The sequence below is a fragment of the Boeremia exigua genome (assembly GCF_020726555.1).
Source record: "Boeremia exigua strain MPI-SDFR-AT-0100 chromosome Unknown C7974scaffold_5, whole genome shotgun sequence".
NCBI lineage: Eukaryota > Fungi > Ascomycota > Dothideomycetes > Pleosporales > Didymellaceae > Boeremia > Boeremia exigua.
Window position 1 is genome coordinate 2534542 of NW_025763522.1, and position 21908 is coordinate 2556449.

Consider the following 21908-nt stretch of genomic DNA (forward strand, 5'->3'; position numbering starts at 1 on the left):
CCGCGTTAAGAAACGCATTCCGCTCTCCCGCTGGGGACACTGCTGAGAAGTCCATCGACACTTCCACTGGGCATATGAAATCCAGGCTCTCTGCCGGATCTGGAATAGACTGAGGCAAAGCCGTTACCTCCTGTGATTTCCACAGCCATAAATATTTGCGGGGATCGCAGGAGAAAGCGCTAAACTGTGGGGAGCTTGGGGGAGTTGTGCAGGTGCAATTGCCGAGGTGCTATGTAGCTAATTCTCGAAGCGGCAAGTCGCGCTCTTGCTCCTAAGCCTGATTTCTCAACGTATTCAGGCTTACTATCAGAAGGTACACCTAATACTTGTGGCGAAGGCGGGCCACGGATCACGCATAAATGACCGCGCATCTGCAGTTCTGGCATGATGACCGAACCACCGTATGCTATTGGGAGCATTGGACAAACTATGTTGGGTAGATTAGATTTGCAGCACACGCGTAAGATCAAATTGAGCAGGGTTCTTGTTTGTAGGCTGTAATTACCAACCTTTACGCACACCAGCATCCCGTACGGCTAAACAGACAAAACAAGTCCGCTATAATAGACTGAGCTGATTAACGGGCTTCATTCTTCTCGCTGACACTATCACAAGCCAATCAGAATGTCCTGTTTCTCAAGAGTCATGTTCCAAGACTTCGACATAATCACGATTGCCGGCCTAGTTAGGAGCCGAGCTTCCTGATCGATTACTAAACACCGCACAGGACATAGGCTTTTTTAGGGTAAAAGGCGGATACTATAAACTCAATTTGAACAGTAACAGCCCACTTCACCAGCGGCTCACATCAACTCGAAACTTTCCCTTCTGCCTCTACTAAACCATGGCTTTTGACACCGCTGTCACCAGATTACTAGGCATCAGGGTTCCCGTAGTCCAAGGCGGCTTACAATGGGTAGCCTACGCAGAGCTAGCAGCAGCAGTCAGCAATGCCGGCGGTCTTGGAATTATCAACGCCCTCACACAGCCCACACCCGAAGCTCTGCGTGCTGAAATCAAGAAGACGCGGTCCCTAACCACCAAGCCCTTTGGCGTGAACCTCACCCTTCTTCCTGCCCTCAATCCCCCCGATTATCCGGCTTTCATTCAAGTCATCATCGATGAAAAAGTAAAAATTGTCGAAACAGCAGGCAACAGCCCTGGTCCAGTCATTGGAAAATTAAAGAAAGAGGGGATCATCGTCATTCACAAAGCGACCACGATCAGACACGCAAAAGCAGCTATAGCTTTAGGCGCTGACATTCTTTCAATTGACGGGTTTGAATGCGCCGGCCATGTTGGAGAATCTGACATAGCATCACTTATCCTCCTTAGTCGCGCGCGTCAGGAGCTCGGCTCCACCCCGTTTATTGCCTCAGGCGGGTTTGCAGACGGCTACGGCCTTGCTGCTGCACTTAGTCTTGGTGCTGCGGGAATCAATATGGGAACGAGATTTATGTGTACAGTAGAGGCGCCAATTCATGACAATGTCAAGAAGGCAATCGTTGCAGCAGATGAACATCAGACTTCGCTTATTCTTCGGCGGTGGAGGAATACGAGTCGGATGTATGCGAACAACATGACTGCCGAGGCGGTGCGGATAGAACGTGAGAGCGCGACAGGCGAGTTTAGCGAAATTGCGCCCATTGTTAGTGGCGCAAAAGGGAGGGAGGTGCTCGTTGGTGGGGATGTGCAACACGGCGTAAGTTTTATTTTATTCATCAATCTACGCGTATGCTGACAAGCTTAGGTCTGGTATGCAGGCCAAGTGATGGGGGTCATCAAAGATATTCCAACATGTGCTGAACTCTTCGCGCGCATAGAGGAGGAGGCGAGCGGGACTGTTTCGTCTCTTACGAGGGCAGTTCATGGAAGTCCAACGCTCAAGAGTCATCTATAAGTGATGCTGGCTGATCCATGGTCACTTTGATTGGTGCGCAGGTGGTAGTGATGCCATCATAGGTCCTTGCCGTGTGACAGTACTTGAAACATATGGTTGCGTTGACGCAATACCCCAGTAGAATTAGGAAGCCGAGGAATATGGAAGGCCAATAGAAGTTGGGGAACAAAGATGTCGCGGTTCATATCTTCAGATGCGTGGGGCGAGGAAATGTTTTGCAGAAGCACACTATGACGATAGAACTTCAGCATATCGCCTGTTTGATATAACCACATCTGTGCTAGCAGTTGTGAACCTTGCTATTACGGACAGAATAGCTACAAAGTACTCTAGCTCTACCCGAGGACGATGAAGGTTGCGTCGAAAAAGCGTGTCTTTAAAGGATTTATGAAAATCGGACATTACAAATGTGACTTCGCCTGGCTAGGTGGGAGTATCGTTACAGGAGTATATGGTACCTTCAGATGATGGAACACCTGGTTCCAACGGTCGTTGCCGAACCAATCTCTTCTCTCCCCGTTTCTGTTGACGGCTATAATCCACGGTGCACCAAATGCGCCTACACTCATTGTGGTATCTACGACTCGCTTTTTGTTCTCAGCCGAGAGCGCTTTCTTTATAATCTCCTCTAGTTCATGCGCTGGGAACACGACTTCTAGAGCTTTTAGAACTCCTTCTGGTGTAGAAATGTTGATATTCCGGCCCCAATAGCCTGACACCAAGCCAAGGAAGGTTTCCTCGAACTTTTTTGCGGAATAGTGGTCTTTGACATATCTCGCCAGTCGAACGGGCTTCTTGGGTTAGCATTTCCACATAGAAACAGTTTCAGACGGCCCGTACAAACAGCGACGAGATAGGAAACACCTCAGGTCGTATGACCTTCAGACCCAGGAGTTCGGAGGTCAGTTCTAGATCCTGTTCCCCGAAAGTAGCCTTGGCAGGTACTGGTGGCGTGAAAGGGTTGCCAACACCGTCGCGAGCGCCTCCAAGGAAGAACGGCTCAATGAAGACCTCGATCCCATGAGCTGTAAGGAGAGGGCGGAAGTTCTTTATATTTATGAACCCGAACCATGAGTACGGCGATACTGTAATCGTTAGCATGATCAGGGGAGCTGAGCATTGGAACTGACCGCAGTCGATGAAGATGGTGATTGTTCCACTATTGGAATCCGCCATGTCTTCGTGTTGTGCGATTGTCTATGTGAGTTGGACTCTTTTTCTGAGTAGTGCTGTGGCGCACAGTCACGATATACACAGTAGGTGGTGTTCCCTGTTAGGTACCCCGCACGCACAGACGCTCAGCAGCTAGTCCATAGAACCTAGGTTAGGAGCCCATAACTAATCACGAAACTAAACGCGGCACAGTCTGTAAAGTAATCTTGACGGTTGGGGCTGTCTACGAAGCGACATGCCGAAATCCTGCTGCAAAGTGGACATAGCTCATGGTCCCCGTAAAATCTCATTTAAGACTACGTTCAATGCATCTGCGAAACAGTCTTTAGTTTTGACTTCATCGACACCATGCCAATTCATTCGCAATACCCTCCAATTACGGTCTCTCCGCTAGACTTGTGGGCATTTTTCTTCGACAATGCGGACCGCGAATTTCCAGACGACCACGGTGGATATGCAATCCCCTGATTTGCCGTGACATACTAACGGCTGAGATAGTCGTATACGTTGACACTGCAGCAAACAAAAGGCTTGCCTTTCGTAACATACAAGCTACTGCTGAGCAGTTCGGACAAGGTCTATTGGCAAACTGGGGATGGCAAAGAGGAGACATTCTCGCTTTGATCACACCTAATTCTGTCAACGTCGCCTCTGTCACGTGTGGTGCACTGTATGCAGGAGGCGTGGTGTGTGCGTTGAACCATCTCTCCACAGCGGTCGAGCTGGCTCAATCCTTGAAAGCATCGAATGCTAAAGCCCTGGTAACCAACTTTGAGTGCCTGGAGGCTGTGCGAGAAGCTGCGAACATCGTCGGCATGTCGAACGACAGAATTCTGCTGATTGATGAGACCGACTCGAAACACGAATTTCAGCACTTCACCAGCATACGCAGCTCGTTCCCACGCTTGAAAAGGCCAGAGATCAAGCCCGAAAGGGACCTGGCTTTTCTCGTGTACTCGTCAGGAACTACGGGTCTGCCAAAGGGTGTCATGCTGACACATGCGAATATCACGGCCAATTTGTTACAGACGACGGAGACGGAGGGAAATTTCTCGCACTGGACACGGGACAAGTCTCTTGGGTTTCTACCCATGTATCACATATATGGTATGTTCGGACAACATGCACACGACTCACACCAACAAGATTAGGAATGGCGGTCTTGGTTCTATCGCCGTTGTACCGAGGCGTCACAACATTTATCATGCAGCGCTTCGATCTCAACAATTTCTGCAGGATCGTCCAAGACGATGGAATTACAATAGCGTACATAGTTCCGCCAGTTGCGCTCGCCCTTGCCAAGAGTCCTCTCGTCGATAATTACAATCTCGAGTCCCTGCGAATGCTAAACTCGGCTGCAGCTCCCGCGCCCAAGGAGGTGATTGAGGGCATCTATCGCCGCCTTGGAGTTCCTACCAAACAGGCGTACGGATTGACAGAAGCATCGCCCGCCGTTGCTTCACAAGCGGCAGAGGAGTGGAACAAGCCAATCGGAAGCAGTGGCCGCCTCACGGCTAGCATGTCTATGAAAGTTATACAAGATGGCCAAGAGATGGGCCGCGGTAAGACTGGAGAGATTTGGCTTCGTGGACCAAACATTTTCAAAGGATACTACAACAATCCTACAGCAACATCCGATGCTATTGATGCTGGGGGCTGGTATCGTACCGGAGATATTGGACACGTCGATGAGAACGACAACATATTCATCACTGACCGACTAAAGGAGCTCATCAAGTACAACGGATTTCAGGTTCCGCCGGCGCAGCTTGAGGCTCTGTTGCTGAAACACCCAGCAGTTGCGGACGTGGCGGTGATTGGAATATACGCCGCAGCAAGAGCCACAGAATTGCCGCGAGCATACATTGTGTTGGCCGGTGGACTGGAAGGTGACGAGAAAATGGAACAGGATCTCCACGAATGGTTCAATAAACAGGTGGTGCCACACAAAAGGCTGCGTGGGGGGATCAGATTCGTAATGACAATTCCGAAGAGCAACACCGGCAAGATTCTTCGGCGGGTACTTATGGAAGAAGCAAAGAAGGAACAGGAGGGCACACCCGTGAAAGCTCTTTTGTAAGACTCGTTCTCGTGTGCATCTGTATATATTAATAACACTGCATGCTATTGTCAACATACAAAATTGTATGGCAGCATCAGCCACTTTTCCGACCTAATACTAGGCGCCTTGAGATAACATACAACAGCTTTGCGAGGGCTTGGTATAGCGCCTTGTCCGTAAAAGTAGAAAGGTCAGTAACGATATCAAGACAGATAACAACAATGAGAAATATGAAGTATTACTTCAATGTTTAGCGAGGCGCGATTATGATAAGCGTTAAAGCTATGGCAGACCTATGCACTGCGCTAGTTAGTTTACCAAAAGTGTAACTACTAAACTATGTAGGAAGTTGCTCATTCACTTTATTTCCGTTGCTAACATTATCACAAGCCGATTATTTCCAAGAGTCATGGTCCTAGACTTCGAGATGATTGCCGACCCCGCAGTCCGCCGCTAGGCCCAATGCGTATCCACGATAGACCAATTCTCCGCGGGTAATTGCTCCATCTCTCACATGATCAAATGCACTGCTCTCCGTTCGACATCCAATCATTGTGCACATTTAAGGCGATTCAGAACCATGTGCGATGAAAGACGACCGGTGAGAGCATCAGCTCCAAGCGCACGAAGAGCTTGCGACGCTTGCAAACGCCGAAAAGTGAGAGTGAGTCGGGTAACTGTCCCACACCACCAAAGACCCGCTGACGTTCGGAATGAGCTCAGTGCAATGCTGGAGTGTCGACACCCTGCGCTAATTGTGCAACTGCTCGGATTCAATGCTCTTACAACACAACCCCGGGGCGAAGAGGGCCAAAGCGCAGGACAGTTCCACACCAAGGATCATCAACGGATGCCGACACAGGTCGGCGTACACCATGGTCTGAATCAACGAACGAATATACGGAACGCTGCAGACCCGATATGGTTCATTCTACACCAGCGCTATCATTAGGATTCGACAATGGGTCTCCTCGAAGTACACCCTCATTTACGAATTCCTATCACAATCCCATCCAGGCAATCCAAGACGACTTGAGGGATAGTATATCAGCCGTCGTCCACGAAACATCCTTGCACACCGTTGCAGATCGCTGCATCAACCTCTATATGGAGCATCTATTTCCTATAGCGCCAGTGATCTGCGAGACTGACATTCGTTCATTTGTCCAGTTACTTGACGTACAACTCGAGTCTGAAGCGCCAACACCGCAGTCATCACTTACATCGAATCGTGAGCGCCTTTCACGGATCCGCAAGTGGACACTTCTTTCAGCTTTGTGTGCTGCCACTTCTTTCTTACTGCCTTCATCATTGTTTCCGGAGAGAGACCTCTTCGGACGACCTTTTCTCCGCGCTTCACGAGAAATGTTGAAGATCTATCAGGATCTAGATATTGAGCAGCCTGATTATACCTCTCTAGCCATCAGGTATTATCACTCGAATGCCTTTCATGCTGTGGGCAAGACCAGGGTATCCTGGCACGTGCTGGGAGAAGCCGTGCGTCTCACGCAAGAGATGCGGCTATTCGACGAGCAGACCTATCTTGGTCTTGACCCAATGGAAGCGCACCTACAACGAAGTACTTTCTGGCAGATATACACGGCCGACAAATCTGCGGCAATCCTGAACGACTGCCCTATCGCTCTTCATGAAATGTGCTTGGGCACACCGGTCACCACTCTATATCCTCGCTCGCCATACCTGTCTTGCACAATCCAGGATTCATTACCGTCTACCACGATTGTAGAGAGCTGTGACGTTGCTACCGGATTTAACCTATGTCAGGATTTGTGGATGAAGGCTTCTGATCTTATCTTGAGGCTAGGCGCAATGAAGGCCTTACAGAACTCAACAAAACAATCTACGTTTCTGCGGGACATCCAAGTGGCCATTACCTGCGATCATATTCAGTTCGTCAGTATCCTTGATGATCTACGAGTGGCAAACATTTCGGACGTTGCAACACTGACTCGGGACGAGCGCGCTACCACACGACTTGTCAGAACCAGGAACGTCCAGCAGGCTAATCTTCTTGTCACATTTCACTGCTTGCGGCTTGTGTTGCTTCAAAAGTTCAAGGAGAATGGGTGTTCGAGTTTACTTGGGATCAGTGAAGATGCGACAGCTTTCGCGCTTCGGCAGACCGAAGTCGCCAGCGATATGATCCAAGTTTTGAAAGAAACATCAATCGAATGCTTACAGCTCAACGGGGAACCTTGCGTAAGCTTCCAAAAATACCTGTGATGATGAGATGCTGATTAAGGGCGCAGGTTGAGAAGATCCGCCGGGTTGGCGTGACACTGCTAGAAATTGTGCACGAAGTCAATAGCTTAGCACTTGTCGAACGCGCAAAATCTCTCTTTCTTGTACTTCTTGATGTTCTTGCGCTTCTAGACTCGCGCATTTCCGAGGAGCTCAATATCAACAGGGGCTTCTAAAAGTGTTCTTGATGAAACCAAAGATTACACAGGGCGACCCAGTACAGGATCCGATTACTTGGAACGCTAATTCAAGAAGCGCGGCTCGTAGAGTACAGACGGGGCAGATAATGGCTAATGATTACTGCTGAAAGACAAGATTTGCCGAACTTGTATTCTTTGGTTTCTCAGAACCGATCTCATACCCTAGTGAGGCCCTCGTCGTGTATAATCGCGACTGCTTTCTCTTTACCACCCTCTTCTGTGATGTTCGCCACCTCGATCTCACAGCGGTAACCTTTGAAAGCTCTCGCAGGAAGCTTCATTTGGAACATGGCTTCCAGCTCCAGGTAGCTACGACCCTTCATCTCAGGGAAGCAGAAAAACAGATACACGGACAAGAACACTGATGGGGCGAAAAAGACAAATGCCACCTTGGCGCCAAGGTTGGCGTTGCCGGGATTGACCAAGATTGGTACAAGCTGCGTCACAAGGCAGGCTGCGGCTGTGTTCGTCATGACGTTGATCGAATACGTTTTCTGGCGTAGACGAGCCGTAGCTGTCTCCCCACCGACGGCATAGGCAACGGCTCCTAGCGTGAGCTGGAAAAGGAATCCCCAGAATGACATCAAACCTACTACAGCTTTCAATGCAGTCTGACTGTTCTCCATGGTTCCCAGACCACCGACTAGTAGTAGCAGAGCTGTGATTGCGAAAGTCCCATACACTATCATCGGGCGACGTCCAATCCGATCCACGAGGAATAGTGAGACAAAGTTTCCGAGAAGCTGAATCGCGTAGCTCACTTGAGCGATGCCTACCGGATTGTTGACTCCGGCCACGGTGAAGTAATATCTACTACAGTCAGTCCCACAGATCGTTTTGGTACAATTGGACCACTCACGGTAGATATCCCGCTACAAAATTGGCTCCTACGAACTGCTGGGCAATGTATACCATGCAGACAATCAGAGTACGCCTCATGTTCACGCCCTGAAAACACTCGATGTATGAAGCGCCCTCTGTTGCCAAGTCACGTTCCTTCTGTACGACTGCTTCCAGCACTGCGACAGCTTGCGCCGCATCGTACTCGGGTCCATTGAACTTTCGGAGTGCCACCATGGCCTCGTCGCGATGTCCATGCAGAATGAGCCAGGATGGCGACTCAGGAAGAATAGCCGCACCTAAAACGATCATCAAGACTGGTGGAAGGAGCTGAGTCAAAATAGGCACGCGCCACCCCCAATCATTGCTGATAAATGATCCACCATAACCGACAAGGGCGCAGGACCACTGACCAACAACTATCATTGTATTCTGCGGCAGTCAGCATAAAATACTTGGGCAGTTTCTATGAAACCAATCTCACCACTAAAGTCAGGCATATGCCACGAAGATTGTCTGGTACGATCTCGGCAACATACACAGGTGCCAATGCGTGGCCAAGCCCATACCCAAGCGTGCTAATCAGCTTGCCGCCAAAGAGCATCATGATCGAGTTGCAGAAGCCTTGAACGAAGATTCCCACGATGCAGAGTACGCATCCACTTAGGACCACCTTGCGGCGTCCGATTTTGTCTGCGATGAAACCAGCACTGAACGCCGCCACGAAGATGCCCACCGTTGTGGAGGCATTGAGCACTTGTTGATCTCTTGCAGTGATTTCCAGAACGCCACTTGAGGTTCTCACGCCAAATCGCCGAAGGAACGAGGGTATGGCAATGATGTTGCCCACCAACGCGAGTTCGTAGCCGAAATTGACTGGCAAGAGGAAAATTAAAAGACCTGACATATAATCGTCAGCATTCGAAGTAGCCGGAAACTAACTGTACCGACAGAAACCTAGGACGCGTTTTTGTTGCCAGAGTTCACGGAAGCCGGGGCTCTTGTGCCGAGACTCGTCCTCTAGCATTGGCTCACCTACACCTTCGGCCCCGTGTTGCTTTTCGGTTGATGCTGACATCGTTCGAATGAAATGATAGATAAGAATGAGGACTCTAGATGTGTTGTTGACGAGCAAGATTCTTAGTATATATACGCGCATACTTATTGTGGCGCGAGTCGTCCAGCCGCTACTGTACGATCGTCGTCCGTGCTCAAACAGAGTGTGGGGTTGCAATTCTCCACGGAGAATTACCTAGCTAGCTAGCCAGAATTGTTCGGTAGTTCAACGTAGTCAACGAGTCGCTTTTAGGCAATTCTCCGCGGCGACAATGAACACATGTACCCGCCGCTACCGCTGCCGCATGATTTACCCAAGAGCAATGACCGCAACAAGTGCGATCAAAAGCCACGACAACTGCTCAATTGACCTACACTTGTCTGCTTCAAAATCCTCTCAGATAGCCATTGATCATGTTTCGAAACCCTGTCATCCCCGGATTTGCGCCAGATCCGTCTGTTGTGCTCGTGGATGGCATTTTCTTCCTCGCGACGTCATCTTTCCATTTCTTCCCTGGCATACCCATATACGCATCTGTTGACCTACAGAATTGGGCACACATAGGTGCGTCGATAAAACCCTCGAGTGTGATCCTAAGACGTACTGACGAATGACTAGGCAATGCTATCGACAGACCAACTCAACTGAACCTTCAAAATGCGACGACTGCAGCTATGCCGCTCGACGATGGCAACACCATGGTAGCATCAGGCGGACTCTTTGCACCCACCATTCGTTACAACGACGGCGCTTTTTACATCGTCTGCACCAACTGCTATCACGGCCATGACAATTGGAAGACAGACAATTTTCTGATTACCACGAGAGATATTTGGTCCAACAAATGGAGTGATCCAGTGCACTTTTCATTCTATGGTATCGATCCATCCTTGTTTTTTGATGACGACGGTCGTGCCTTCATTCAGGGATCTTGGTTAATAGATAGAATGAAGCAGCCGAGCTGTACCATTAAACAGTTCGAGATTGACATCACCAACGGAAAACACCTGAGCGACACGCACGAGATATGGACAGGCTTTGCAAAACGCGACACGGAAGGTCCCCACATATACAAAAAAGACGGCTGGTATTATTTGCTCGTAGCCGAAGGTGGAACTTTTGAGCATCACATGCTTTCCATTGCGCGCGCGAGAGATATTTGGGGTCCTTATGAGTCCTGTCCCCAGAATCCTATTATGACAGCGGACGGCACCGAGGAATACGTCCAGAACATAGGGCATGGTGAGATCTTCCAAGATGCCAGCGGAAATTGGTGGGCAGCAGTACTTGGAGTCCGGGAGAATAACGGCAAGCAGCCTATGGGCCGTGAAACTTTCCTTACCACAGTGGACTGGCCAATAGACGAATGGCCCGTTATCCAACAACCACGCATGTCCTTGGCTAGCACTCGCACTCTCCCAGGTTCGACTCCAGCATTCCTAGACAAACTTCGCTCAATACGGCCGAACGTAGCGGATCTATATCTGCACCTTCCAGTGGGATATGACGCATATTCCTCTCCAACATGCGTCGTTCTACAGCCAACAAAGAATGACCTGTCATCTTCACACGGCACGGCACTACTAGCGCGTCGTCAACGCAGTGTCAACAGCGTTGCCAGTACAACTGTTGGTCTTCCAGCCAACAAGGCCGAGGCTCAAAACGTGGTTGCCGGTCTCACAGTGTATAAGGATCCCCTTCGCCACCTCAGCATTATCGTTGACTTGGCTACACGCCTTCTTTCCGTAAATTTCGTTGACGCGTCAAAGGATTATACTTTCACAGCTGTAAACCCAGATCCTATGCCACAAAGCACGAGGGCAGTGGAAATGCGCATTGTTTCAAGTCCAGCGCAATACGAGTTCACATATCGTCTAGAAGAGGGGAAGGAATGGATGACAGTGGGAAGCGCAGATGCTGCTTTACTGAGCGCAAAGGATTTCACGGGAAGTGTGTTTGGTGTATTTGCTGTGTGTGAGCAAGGAGAAACGCACACCGCGAAAGTGTCATTCAGCAATTTCATAGTGGAGGATTAACACTGAACTAAATATATCATGGCAAAAACAGTGAAATATAACGAGTGCCTGATTTTTGACGCTTCAATAAAGTAATGCATGTGTGAAACTATCATAGATGGGATGAGTTGCGATTTTAAAGGCAGCCGTAATGTTAGCTCTCCTGTGTACGGTCGTGGGGTCACTATAATCCGCGTACGTAATCGAGGTGTACGACTTGGGTCGGACGCGCCTTTACAGGTCCAGGTCTAAGAGTGTCGCAAGATGACTACTTGATTGCCGACAGCTGAACCACGGTATTTGTACAAGCTGACCGCATCAGCGAGGTACTACAATTGGCTGATCGAATGGAACGTCGTTAAGATCTCAATGTCCAAGCCGTCCGCTGGATGCGCACAGGGCAAGGCAGATTCCAGATTGGGGGTGTGAGTGAGTGTGTTGGCGAAGGTGAATTACACACCAGCTGTCGAGACATCGTTGTGGCGGATATAGATAGAGCGGTTGTTGTTCCGCGGGACCGGAACGCGAGGTGACTGATGTTGCGAGAAGAAACGAGCAGAGCGAAGAAGGGGTACGCAGGATGATTGCCAATGGAGCTACAATTAAAGAGACAAGAGATGAGCACAGCTATCATAACTTGCAACTTTGAAAATAAGGACAATAGCAATTTTGGCTTCCACAGCGTTATAAGCTACTACAAGAGTGATTGTCCATCTAGTAGCTTTAACTCCGCCATCTCCGAACCGGCTAGACGTTCCCCCATGAACACTACCCGCCTACGCCACCAAGTGTATAGTATCTAAAGTCTAGGATTGAGACTCTTTCAAACTGTGGTTTACGTCGATATGGATACCGAATTTTGTCTAGGGGCGGCGGTACTGCGGGCTTGGTGTAGGGTTGCGTGGAGTTTAGAAGGGGAGCGGTGCTAAGTCCGGCTGGTAATCCCGAGATATAGGGCTATAGAGAAAGGAGATAGCGGTGGGACGATGAGACGGTAGGGGAACTTAAAACAACGAGGACAACAATTTGGGGTATAAAGGAGGGTAGAGAAGGTGAGGGGGCAATTATATCTCATCGGCGTCTCTTATCACTACTTACCCATTTTGCTACGGTACAACACTGAACGACCGGATCTGGAATTCTGATAGTTTGTGTATATACACACATCAACATGTCAACCACCAAGAAAAACCTCCTTGCAGTCCTGGGCGCGACGGGCAATCAGGGATACTCCGTCGCTTCCACCGTCCTCTCCGACCCCGAGCTGCGCGCCCGCTACGATGTACGAGCACTCGCCCGCTCCACTATCTCTCCTAAGATGACCTCTCTGGCTTCTCTCGGCGCGTCTCTTGTATCCGCTGACATGGACGACATCTCTACCCTCGCCCCAGCCTTCCAAGGCGTAAACACTCTTTTCTTCCTGACCGCGACCCAATACACTGGCAACACTCGCGATATTGAAACGCGCCAGGCAAAAGCTGTCTGCACTGCCGCCCTTGCCGCAGGCGTCTCCTACATTATCTACTCCTCAATGTCGCATCCGACAATGCTCAGTGGGGGTCAGTACAAGAACGTCGAGCACTTTGACGACAAAGCCGAGATTGAAGTGTACATTCGCTCGCTGCCTGTGAAGAGTTCTTTCTTCGCCCCGGCGAGCTTCATGCAGAACTTCCTCGGCCCATTCATGCGTCCCATGCCTAGCGAGAAAGTGGGTGAGTGGGTGCTAGCAAACTGCGCCTACGGACACAGTCGCATGCCGTTCATCGATATTGAGGAGACGGGGAAGTGGGTTGGTGCTGTTCTTGCAAAGCCAGAGGAGTATAACGGAAAGACGTTTGCAGCAGCAGCAGAGATATTGAGTATGGATGAGGTGGCGAAAATTGTGGCGACAGTGACGGGGAAGAAGGTTAGCCATCAGCATGTCCCCGATGAGGTGTTCAAAGGTTTCTTGCCTGAGGGGATGCAGACGCAGTTGTATGAGATGTGGGCGTTCCAGCGGGATTTTGGATATTATGGGCCGGATACGGAGAAGGAGGTTGCATGGGCTAGAGACAATGCGCGCGGGGAGTTGACAGGCTTAGAGGAGTTTTTGAGGAAGCACAACTACACGCTGGAGTAGATTTGACGGGGCCACTAGAGTAGAAATTGGTGTTGTGGTCTAGCCCTTCGTCGCTCTGTATCGTATGTCATATTATCTCACGCCAATCCATTCTCTCCCTTGTGCCTCAACATCCCACCTACTCTACTTCGAAGTTAAAACCCTCTCCCTCACAGTTTTCATGTCCCTTACCTCTTTTCTAAAGATTTTTTGGGGTCCCCTCCTGTAAACCCGTCAACAGCCAGCTTGTGCAGGAACTGGAACGAACATCCCAGATATCTCGTGTCTCTGTGAATATTGATAACAATTAGACATATCATTGTGAACCCTTTCGGGCTGACGGAGCTGGCTAAGTTGTTGTGAAAGAAAGCCTCATTGTAGTGTTTCGAACACTTTGCTTGTACCATGTAAGTCTGGAGGTTGTCGATCTGCGTCTGGGTGGCTGAGAGATAGTAGTCAGAAGATGCATTGTCACCAAAAAGTAGCAGACGACTCAGTAGTAACGTACTGCTTGAAGTGAGGGTGACCTACTTACACTCCGCTGACTGCAGCACATTCTTCCCGGGCCCTATAGTCTTGACTGACGCCTCTATCTAGCTGTGTACTGATGGATATCGAGAGAACGAAGACCCACTCTGGTCCCCAAGATTGGCAAGGACTGTGAGCCATGAAATCGCGCATTACTTCGCATTCGACCATTGCGTGTCCTATGTGTGCAATTTGCAGGATACCGCAGGGATGAAAGAGGATGTGAGGCAAACAGCGTATCTGTGTCCGGTTTGTGAGGCCAATATCAGTCATGCCATTGCAGTCGATGCGCTCAATGGGACGAACGGGAAAGGATGGTGTGGCACCGTATGGCTGGATCTTCGACTGGTAGGGCACACTGTTATGTTGCGCTGTACAGGCCTTTCGAAAGCGCATGAAGATGATGCAGCATACGATCCACGAGGTGTACCCTGCGGTGTTGGTGAGGCTGATGAACCAATTGAAGACGGTACCTGCGGAAGAGGAGACGCTGAGGTAGGCAAGAAGTGAGAAAAGTGATGTCGCACTGACGGCATAGATAGGGAGGCCGTAGGAATTGCATCTTTTGAAGACCTTCGGGGCATTGCCGGCGAGGGCTGCGGAATACTGCGGGGAGTTAGTGGCGTGTGCTGTTATAGACTGTTTCACATACAAGAGAGCGACTCGACATGTACAGAAAAGAATTGCCGGCAGACCAAGCGCTGGTGAGGATTCCGCCATTGACGATAGAGGGAAGCGCTGAAATGCCGGCATTGCGGATGGCAATGACCCAAGGACTCGCATTGGCATTCCCAGCTCCAGATGTAAGACCCTGAGCGTCAGAACGGCAGATTGCGCCAATGGCTAGAGCACCGAACACGTAGAAGAACGCAAGCCGATAGAAGAAGCGTCGACTGGCAATCGGAAGGTTCTTGCGTGGGTGGTACATTTCGCCACTGGTTGTGATGATTAGCTCAGGTCCGAAGTAGAACGAGAAGCCGGAGAAGACCCAGACGTAAAGAAAGGCAGTGAATCGCCCGCTAGCACCTCCTATAATATACTCCTTGATTGCGCCTGGATCGTTCCACGTTCGAAAACCAATGCGGTCGCCGGATGGTCCTCCGCCTAGCATCAGGATAATAGATACAAGAAGTAGGCCTACAAGCATGATGACTTTGATACCGGCGAACCAGAACTCTGATTCGGCGAAGATACCGACAGGTGAGAAGTTGAGAGCTACGATGACAACGAGAATGATTGTGACTGAATTTGTGTCAACATGTAGCCTGACAAAGCGATAGTATGTTAGACTTACTCCACACAGCTATGTGAATGTTGTTTGGCCAGTAGTTGATCACAATGGCCGCCGCAGTGATCTCGTAGGCCACAAGAATGCCGAAAGAATACACGTAGAGCCAGCTCAATGCAAAGCCAAGAGATGGTGATGCAAAACGTGCGCCATAGTATGCCATGGAACTCCCAGACACTGGGAGGAAGGTGCAGACCTCAATGATAGCAGTGACAACTCCATACACGAGGAGGGAGGTGAGTGTATAAGCAAGAAATAAGAAACCCGGTCCTCCAATGGCAAGGGCTTGACCTGAGCCCACGAAGAGACCTGTTCCGATAGTGCCACCAATCGCAATCATCTGGGCATGGCGGCTCTTGATTGCTCTGCGGGTTCCAGCCTGCTCAACGAGCTGCGTTGTACCGACAATATGACTCTCAAGTCGAGAAAGATCCTGCTCGGCAGCCTTTTGGCAGGGATTCTTCTCGTGTGAATCCATCTTGAATGGAGCACAGGCTGTGTTAAAGAGCAAGCAAAAAGAGGAACAGAGACTAGTATGTGCAACAGAGATTGAACGTAACGTACTGAAGAACTGGCTCGAGCATAATCTTCGCCGGATCTCATCACAAATTTGTACCCATCAAGAGCCATGGCACGTTAGCTCCTTCGTGAGCTGATAAGCCATGGCTTGGAGGTCTTTCAAGGTTTTGTTGCCTAGGCCTTGATGTGGCGCTTTCATCTCGAGGCAAAACCTTACTTTCAGTGGCAAGCATTACGGCGTAGACTAGATAGTTGGTGGTAAAGACGCGGGATAGAGTTGCAGAGCCGAAATCTTGGTGTTCTTGAAAGGAAGGTAACGGAGCAGATAACGAGCAAGAGCCGAAATTTAGCGCCACCGAAGTCAAGCCGACCCGGGGTGACTTGCCGTTTCCATTAGAACTCGCACCGGCAACACTTGCTTCAAGATATGCTATCAGTCTCATCAAAGCTGAAGTGAGAGCTACTCGAGATGACCTTCCTCTAACTTCGACACGTTCGATGCCTTGACGCATGCCACAACGAGACCTGAACGCAGCCGTCGGCCGCAGCCGCTCATTTGGCGGCTGTGCAACCGTACAGTACATCCCGACCCGATGGTGTCGCCAATACTGAAACCTTGCTGTAGTGCAGAACAAGACACACAAAGTGCGATGAAGGCCGACCGTCTTGTACCACTTGCCGCAATGCAAGCTTGCGATGTGGGGGCTATGACATCAGCATCTTCTTCGATTTCGAGGTTGCCGCGAACCCCAGCATATCTCGATTCCGGAGGCCTTTACTCACTGAAGAAGAGCGGGAAAGCATGAGCGAATGGCTGATAGCGGCTGTAACGCCGAAAGCAGTTATGCAGCAGCTCAACCAGATCGATGAGGCATGCGAGGCCGCATCACAATCTGCCAATGTAGACATCTCCCAAGGCCCATTCGGAGTGTTCAAATCAGCCACTATCACGATGCCTACGAGCGACGACTTTCCGGACTGGATTCTTGACGTGAATCCCTCGCAGGATATCGACCAAGTCGAAATGGACGCACTTGCTTTTTCTAACGACCCTATGACGCCGCGAACCACGTCGCTTCTGCACTCTCTGATCGAACTTCCAGGTGGGGATCTAAATTCACTGACCCTGCCGATGTGGAGTAACGTCGACGATTCTGATCGTATTCAGGAGGTATTTGATGATGGCGACATCATTGTCAATCTTCCCCACTTCCAATCAGTGCAGACCCTCCCTGGTACAGGACATGGTCTCCCACTCAGTGCTTCAACGTATGACCCACGACTCGGACAAACTAGCTCACTGAGACCTTTGTCGGTATCGTATGTCGAGAGCGACGTACCTCACGATGCGGTGCATCTGATCAAGCACTATTCTACCACAGTGCTCACCCTTCTCACGCCCTTCCGACATAGCAAGACGCCGTGGCACGTGCTCTTTGTACCACATGTGAAGAGCTGTCTAGCAGCGCTCACACTTGGTGAGAGCCTGAATCATGCCAGCCTCTGCGCGTTCTACGCCACGATGTCGATCAGCGCCTTCAGCCTAGGTGGCACAACCCAATCTTCTTCTTGGGTTGAACAAGGCGATGCGTACCTCAATATCGCCCGCGAGCATGTCCGACTAATGCTTCGGACAGCCTACGATCACCCAAAGCCTGCTAAGTACAAGCATATTCTGATCGCTTTGCTCAGCATGGTACAAGTGGCTCTTGTTATTGGCAAGCGCGACCAGGCCGAATGCTATTTTATTGAAGCAGAAAAATTTATCCGGGTAAAGGGCCTCAATCGCAAGAAGTCACGAAAAGTTCGCCTGCTACATCACTGCTACGTGTTTGAAAGGATGTTTCACGAGAGTGTATACCTTGCCGGTACGAACTCCGCTCATCGAAGCCATACTCGCAAAGCGATTGAGTCAAGTGGCGCGATAGCATACAGTCACGACAGCCTATCATTCCATCTTGGAGATCTGAACGACCTCGAGAGTCGAATGCAGCGAGTCAAATGCCGCGAGGAAGGCGAGAATGATTTGCACCTCCAAAATCCGGGCCTTTGGCCCAAGACGTTGTATCCGGAGATCTTTGGTGTGCCTGAGACCTACATTTTCGCGTTGTCACTGGTAATCAGACTTGGTCAATGGCGAGATGAAGCTAGGCATCAAGATGTTGCTGATGCTCTGTCCTTGAAGGAGTTCTTAAATCGTGCAAAAACCGTGGAGCGGTATGTCAAGCAACTGTATCGACCACACCAAAAATTGGACGCTTTCTCGATGGACGCATCTGGAGTCGCAGAGCCAATGCTTGATGATTTACTTCAGGCGATGCAACATGCCTTGACGATTTACTTTTATCGAAGGATCTATGACGTAGAAGCAGATATGTTGCAGGCTCACATTGTCGGCATTCGCGATTGTCTTCTTCGCTCAGGTGTTACAGAAGGTGGCGCTACTTATGGATCCGCCAGGCTGCTTTGGCCAGCTTTCATCGCGGCGTGCGAGGCTGAAGACCCCACAGTACAGGCTTCGTTCGCACGGTGGTTCCAAGGCTCAGCGGCCCGAAGCGGACTACCCTACTTCGACAATGCGAAAACGACCATCGAACACGTATGGGAACAAAAACGCAATACTCGTGGATCACAGACCACATGGGTGGACCTCATGCGCAACGAATGCGCTCCGCACGATTCTAGCTAGAACCTCTTGCACGAAGCCGGCGGTGAATTCTGGCGTAGCAGTATTACATATGTATATTGCAAGCGTGCGAGTTGATCGACGTGCAAGCCTGCACCCTCGATGCCTCTTGATCTCCGCCTTTATGTACAACACTCAGCACACCCAACCACCATCAACGTTGTAAACAGCTCCCGTAACGAAAGAAGCCTCATCGCTAAGGAGAAATACGATCACGTTGGCGACTTCCACTGGTTCCGCCCGTCTCTTCTGAGCTGTGACCTGTAGCCCTCGCTTTACATCCTCAGGATCTTCACCCTGAGACATTGGTGTGTTTACAGAACCTTCAACACATCGTAAGAATGGTCGACAGAAAGGCAGACCGAGGATCCAGACACTTACCTGGCGACACACAGTTGATTCTGATCTTTTGATTTTCCTTGGCCGCTGTGCGAGACAAGCCTATCACGGTTGCCTTAGTGGCACAGTATGCGGCGTTACCGGGCGCACCGAACTGTCCAAAAACACTAGCAGCACAAACCTACACCACTGGTCAGATCCCGGATAGCAAAGCTTTTTTGGATAGACTGACTATACTGCCGCCATCCCGCGTAGCGTTCAGCTGCGCCCGCAGACAATTGAACACGCCCTTGGCGTTGACTGCGAAAGAGAAATCCCAGTCAGCGTCCGTCAAATCCTTGACTGGCGTGGCTTTGGTTATAACGCCAGCCATATTGACGGCGCCATCAAGCTTTCCGTATTTGTCAACAGTAGACTTGATCCATGCATTAACCTGTTCGCCACCGCATACATCCACGACAGTGTACATGTGTTCCTGAAACTCATTGAGCGACACAATAGCAGATTTCAGACCAGCTTCGTTGATGTCAGCCAATGAAACAGAAGCACCACAGGAGGCTAGAAGCTTTGCGGTTGCAAGGCCCATGCCTGAAGAAGCACCAGTCACAGCGTACTTGACAGTGGTTAGTGCATGATAACAGATTTACCTAGACGCGACTCACTACTCTGCCTTGAAATGGTCCCATGGCTGACAATGGGAGCGAGAGAGTAGATAGCGGTCCTCAACTACACAGTTTGTGCTTGGGGAAATACAAGTATTCGGCATAAAAAGGTGCGTCGTCAAGGTCTGTTCCCCGTGCACGGGTCTGGCCAATCGGAAGGCCGAACAATAGTATGGAGCGTTCGCGGAAACCTTCCTCTTCCACCAGATCTCCCCGCACCATCACTTATCTCGCATGTCAGGTAGTGCGGGGCAATACTTGAACATTGACATAGGGAGAGGTTTGCAGAAGGTCATGCAGTGGCCTGACGGATTTGGGCTTGTCATCCGGAATAGTTCGGACCACTCGCAGTGCATTTTTTCGTCTACGAGGCAGAAACTGAAAGATCTTCTTTCAAATACTTGGATCTATGGACGCGTGTTCATAACCACGACACTTCCATCTTCTGCACGAAATCTGCCCAATTATCAATATGCCTTCAATTGCACAGGCAGGCCCTGACTACGACGTCCTCATCATTGGTGCTGGACTCTCTGGTATATGTAGCCTGTACCATATTCGAAAGCGTTTCCCCGAATGGCGCGTTAAGATTCTCGACAATGCGCCCGATGTCGGCGGGACGTGGTACTGGAACCAATACCCTGGATGTCGGTTCGACTCTGAGTCTCTTTCATACAGTTTCTCGTTCGACAAGGAACTTCTGGACGAGTGGCACTGGAAGGAGGCGTTCTCCCCGCAACCTGAGACGCACAAATACATCAAGCGCGTTGCGGAGAAGCACGACATGTACAAGGACATCCAATTCAATACTCAGATCAAGACTGCCCGTTGGAACGACAAAGACCATACCTGGTTGTTTGTAGACGCTGACGGCAAGGAATACACAACGCGATTCTTCCTTAGTTGCCTGGGTTTCTTGTCTGCGCCTACATTGCCTGCTATCCCTGGGATTCAAAATTTCCAGGGCGAAGCTTTCCACACCTCGCGATGGCCATCGGATCTAGATATAAGCCGCGACTTTGCGAACAAGCGCATTGGCATCATTGGGACTGGCGCCACTGGCATCCAAACAATCACAGCTGTCTCACAGCAACCGGGTTTCAGGTCTCTCAGCGTTTTCCAAAGAACGGCAAATTGGTCAGCGCCACTGCGCAACTTCGAAGTCACTACCGAGCAGATGGATATCTACCGAACCGAGTACGACGCTGTTTTCAAGACATGCGCGGAGACTTCGACATGCTTCATGCACCAAGCCGATCCTCGCAAATCTGCCGACGTGACACATGAAGAGCGTCTCGCGCTTTGGGAGAAGATGTACAATGCGCCTGGCTTTGGCAAGTGGCTGGGGGTTTTCAGCGATACGTACACTGACCGACAAGCGAACGAATTGTACTCGAAGTATATGGCGCAGAAAATTCGTCAGCGAGTGCACGATCCTGAGACGGCAGAGAGCCTTGTACCCAAAAACCATGGGTTTGGGACGAGACGGGTTCCGCTCGAGAGCGGCTACTTTGAGGCGTACAACGAACCGAACATCAACTTAGTCGACTTGCAGAAGACCCCAATTACAGGCATCGTGGCAGACGGCATTAACACGTCAGATGGCAAGAAACACGAGCTGGACGTTCTGATTTACGCCACTGGCTTCGATGCGATCACCGGCGCTTTCAATGCAATTGAATGGCATGGCAAGGACGATCGGCCCCTTATCGCCAGCAGTGATAGTAAGGAGGGCAAGAGAGCTATCTGGCCTGACCACAAGCCCCATACCTTCCTCGGCATCACAGTGCCTTCAATGCCGAACATGTTTATGACGCTCGGTCCTCATCAGCCCTTTGGCAATGCCACGCGAAGCATCGAGCATGCAGTGCAGGTCATTGAGAACCTGCTTCAGTACTGTAAGGACAACAATCACACATCTGTTGAGCCGACGCAGGAGGCAGTCGACGCATGGACAGAGCATGTTTGTGAGTGTAGCAAAGGCGGCTTGATCAACGAGGTCGATAGCTGGATGACAGGCGTCAACAAGAATGTCGAAGGTAAGACTCAGAGGAGCTATCACCCTGCGCGATACACTGGTAGCGCGATCGAGTACCGCAGGAGGTGTGAGGAGTGTAGGACATCGGGTTATAAAGGACTTGTATTTGCATAGATAGTACGAATTGTAGATATATAGTTCAAATCATCCTAGCACATGTATTGAGTGCAGTGGGACATGACATTGATCCAAATCGCATCCTTGTATTGACTCATTGTTATTTACGGCCATGGAGAATTAC

The 21908-nt window shown here is 50.2% G+C and overlaps 11 protein-coding genes across 11 annotated transcripts; 7 read left to right on the forward strand and 4 right to left on the reverse strand.

Moving 5' to 3' along the window:
• Positions 1-844: 844 nt before the first annotated feature.
• On the forward strand, positions 845-1900 carry C7974DRAFT_358481 (putative 2-nitropropane dioxygenase family oxidoreductase; the record flags this gene model as incomplete). The annotated part of the gene is made up of 2 exons (XM_046139638.1): positions 845-1702; positions 1751-1900. 2 exons carry the CDS (start codon positions 845-847, stop codon positions 1898-1900), a joined length of 1008 nt encoding a protein of 335 aa, XP_045998573.1.
• A 339-nt stretch (positions 1901-2239) lies between these two features.
• Positions 2240-3132, reverse strand: C7974DRAFT_393498 (glutathione S-transferase). The gene is made up of 3 exons (XM_046141779.1): positions 3031-3132; positions 2741-2985; positions 2240-2691 (listed from the first exon to the last, which is right to left on the reverse strand). The coding sequence occupies exons 1-3, from the start codon at positions 3074-3076 to the stop codon at positions 2302-2304; spliced, it is 681 nt and encodes a 226-aa protein (XP_045998574.1). The 5' UTR covers positions 3077-3132; the 3' UTR covers positions 2240-2301.
• A 289-nt stretch (positions 3133-3421) lies between these two features.
• C7974DRAFT_453371 (uncharacterized protein) lies at positions 3422-5153 on the forward strand (the record flags this gene model as incomplete). Its single annotated transcript, XM_046145862.1, has 3 exons — positions 3422-3521; positions 3572-4180; positions 4225-5153. The coding sequence occupies 3 exons, from the start codon at positions 3422-3424 to the stop codon at positions 5151-5153; spliced, it is 1638 nt and encodes a 545-aa protein (XP_045998575.1).
• A 562-nt stretch (positions 5154-5715) lies between these two features.
• C7974DRAFT_308974 (uncharacterized protein) lies at positions 5716-7573 on the forward strand (the record flags this gene model as incomplete). The annotated part of the gene is made up of 3 exons (XM_046138199.1): positions 5716-5799; positions 5859-7355; positions 7406-7573. 3 exons carry the CDS (start codon positions 5716-5718, stop codon positions 7571-7573), a joined length of 1749 nt encoding a protein of 582 aa, XP_045998576.1.
• A 179-nt stretch (positions 7574-7752) lies between these two features.
• Positions 7753-9464, reverse strand: C7974DRAFT_358487 (maltose permease; the record flags this gene model as incomplete). Its single annotated transcript, XM_046139639.1, has 4 exons — positions 7753-8407; positions 8457-8869; positions 8922-9337; positions 9389-9464. 4 exons carry the CDS (start codon positions 9462-9464, stop codon positions 7753-7755), a joined length of 1560 nt encoding a protein of 519 aa, XP_045998577.1.
• A 297-nt stretch (positions 9465-9761) lies between these two features.
• Positions 9762-11530, forward strand: C7974DRAFT_358491 (glycosyl hydrolase; the record flags this gene model as incomplete). The annotated part of the gene is made up of 2 exons (XM_046139640.1): positions 9762-10058; positions 10167-11530. The coding sequence occupies exons 1-2, from the start codon at positions 9908-9910 to the stop codon at positions 11528-11530; spliced, it is 1515 nt and encodes a 504-aa protein (XP_045998578.1). The 5' UTR covers positions 9762-9907.
• Positions 11531-12680: 1150 nt separating this feature from the next.
• On the forward strand, positions 12681-13628 carry C7974DRAFT_424083 (uncharacterized protein; the record flags this gene model as incomplete). The annotated part of the gene is made up of 1 exon (XM_046144408.1): positions 12681-13628. The coding sequence occupies one exon, from the start codon at positions 12681-12683 to the stop codon at positions 13626-13628; it is 948 nt and encodes a 315-aa protein (XP_045998579.1).
• Positions 13618-16245, reverse strand: C7974DRAFT_358496 (proline permease PrnB). The gene is made up of 4 exons (XM_046139641.1): positions 15430-16245; positions 14788-15377; positions 14139-14741; positions 13618-14049 (listed from the first exon to the last, which is right to left on the reverse strand). Exons 1-3 carry the CDS (start codon positions 15899-15901, stop codon positions 14139-14141), a joined length of 1665 nt encoding a protein of 554 aa, XP_045998580.1. The 5' UTR covers positions 15902-16245; the 3' UTR covers positions 13618-14049.
• A 111-nt stretch (positions 16246-16356) lies between these two features.
• Positions 16357-18631, forward strand: C7974DRAFT_424085 (fungal-specific transcription factor domain-containing protein; the record flags this gene model as incomplete). Its single annotated transcript, XM_046144409.1, has 2 exons — positions 16357-16515; positions 16568-18631. Exons 1-2 carry the CDS (start codon positions 16453-16455, stop codon positions 18629-18631), a joined length of 2127 nt encoding a protein of 708 aa, XP_045998581.1. The 5' UTR covers positions 16357-16452.
• A 66-nt stretch (positions 18632-18697) lies between these two features.
• On the reverse strand, positions 18698-19877 carry C7974DRAFT_178255 (uncharacterized protein). Its single transcript, XM_046136312.1, has 4 exons — positions 19630-19877; positions 19200-19580; positions 19010-19148; positions 18698-18951 (listed from the first exon to the last, which is right to left on the reverse strand). The coding sequence occupies exons 1-4, from the start codon at positions 19651-19653 to the stop codon at positions 18764-18766; spliced, it is 732 nt and encodes a 243-aa protein (XP_045998582.1). The 5' UTR covers positions 19654-19877; the 3' UTR covers positions 18698-18763.
• C7974DRAFT_178262 (uncharacterized protein) lies at positions 19828-21849 on the forward strand. Its single transcript, XM_046136313.1, has one exon. It carries the CDS (start codon positions 20102-20104, stop codon positions 21779-21781), a length of 1680 nt encoding a protein of 559 aa, XP_045998583.1. The 5' UTR covers positions 19828-20101; the 3' UTR covers positions 21782-21849.
• The last annotated feature ends 59 nt before the right edge of the window (positions 21850-21908 follow it).

Bases quoted from the DNA above. Each gene is read 5' to 3' on its own strand.
- C7974DRAFT_393498 (XM_046141779.1), bottom strand. From the start codon at position 3,076: ATGGCGGATTCCAATAGTGGAACAATCACCATCTTCATCGACTGCG. The intron at 2,986-3,030 runs GTCAGTTCCAAT...TAACGATTACAG, and splicing joins CACCATCTTCATCGACTGCG to TATCGCCGTACTCATGGTTC. The intron at 2,692-2,740 runs GTACGGGCCGTC...TAACCCAAGAAG, and splicing joins TTCCTATCTCGTCGCTGTTT to CCCGTTCGACTGGCGAGATA.
- C7974DRAFT_358496 (XM_046139641.1), bottom strand. From the start codon at position 15,901: ATGGATTCACACGAGAAGAATCCCTGCCAAAAGGCTGCCGAGCAGGAT. The intron at 15,378-15,429 runs GTAAGTCTAACA...ACACAAATTCAG, and splicing joins CATTCACATAGCTGTGTGGA to TCACAATCATTCTCGTTGTC. The intron at 14,742-14,787 runs GTATGTGAAACA...AACTCCCCGCAG, and splicing joins ACATGTCGAGTCGCTCTCTT to TATTCCGCAGCCCTCGCCGG.
- C7974DRAFT_178255 (XM_046136312.1), bottom strand. From the start codon at position 19,653: ATGGGACCATTTCAAGGCAGAGTA. The intron at 19,581-19,629 runs GTGAGTCGCGTC...ACCACTGTCAAG, and splicing joins GACCATTTCAAGGCAGAGTA to TACGCTGTGACTGGTGCTTC. The intron at 19,149-19,199 runs GTCAGTCTATCC...CCAGTGGTGTAG, and splicing joins CGCGGGATGGCGGCAGTATA to GTTTGTGCTGCTAGTGTTTT.
- C7974DRAFT_178262 (XM_046136313.1), top strand. From the start codon at position 20,102: ATGCCTTCAATTGCACAGGCAGGCCCTGACTACGACGTCCTCATCATT.